We start from the raw sequence: 681 nt of genomic DNA, 5'->3' as shown, positions 1-681 counted from the left end.
TCTCGTCCTGATGATGAACGTGGCAACATAGCCGGTTTCCTTCACATCCTTCCCAAACCCCTTTAACATAACTCCTACGAAGAACTTGAAAACACATAGGTTGCTATGGCTGCCTCCTATAACACTGATAAATACGGCCTGGTTGTTTCGTACTTTGCCATCTTTTTTAATAGACAGATATAATTGTTTAGAGGGTTAGCGCACTTTCTTCTTTTATCTGTAGTCGGGCAGGAGGCAGGCTCAGCGACGCAATCAGTAAGGTCAAAACGACATCCTTGGTGACATATGTTATTGAAAAAACATCCCATAAGGTACCTCCTGGCCTTGCCCAATCTTCCTCCAGCAGCCTTCGCATGGCAACCCGCCTCCAGACTGCAGCGCCTTTTGTTAGCAATGGTCGTAGCCGCTGCCATGGTGCACGGGGCCTGTGAAACTTCTTCAGCTGCCTCTCGGCAGTATTTAGCCTCAGAGAGAGAAAAAGGCTCTCTCACCTGCTGGAGGGAGGTGCGAGGACTCGCGGCTCAAACCCCTCCGGCTGCGCAAGACCCCTCCGGCTCCTACAACCCGACTCCTGCGCCGAAGACCCCTTGCCCAAGGGATGAAGGCAGATTTCATCCCTCCGCCGCCCCTCCTGGAGCCGGGGGCTCTGCGGGGACCTGTCAGCTCCGCAGCCGGGACCCC

General features: G+C 54.0%; 1 protein-coding gene across 1 annotated transcript in view; it reads left to right on the top strand.

Moving 5' to 3' along the window:
- Nucleotides 1–411: 411 nt before the first annotated feature.
- Nucleotides 412–681, top strand: part of CFAP54 (cilia and flagella associated 54) — a 115,649-nt gene continuing 115,379 nt past the window's right edge. The window contains exon 1 of the mRNA XM_009882640.1: nucleotides 412–658. Coding sequence (XP_009880942.1) covers nucleotides 412–658 — 247 coding nt within the window. The remainder of the gene's footprint in view (nucleotides 659–681) is intronic.

The sequence above is a fragment of the Charadrius vociferus genome, unplaced genomic scaffold (assembly GCF_000708025.1).
Source record: "Charadrius vociferus isolate BGI_N301 unplaced genomic scaffold, ASM70802v2 scaffold72, whole genome shotgun sequence".
Taxonomy (NCBI): domain Eukaryota; kingdom Metazoa; phylum Chordata; class Aves; order Charadriiformes; family Charadriidae; genus Charadrius; species Charadrius vociferus.
Note: the sequence above shows the minus strand (reverse complement) of the source record. Positions and strands in the feature narration are given on the sequence as shown.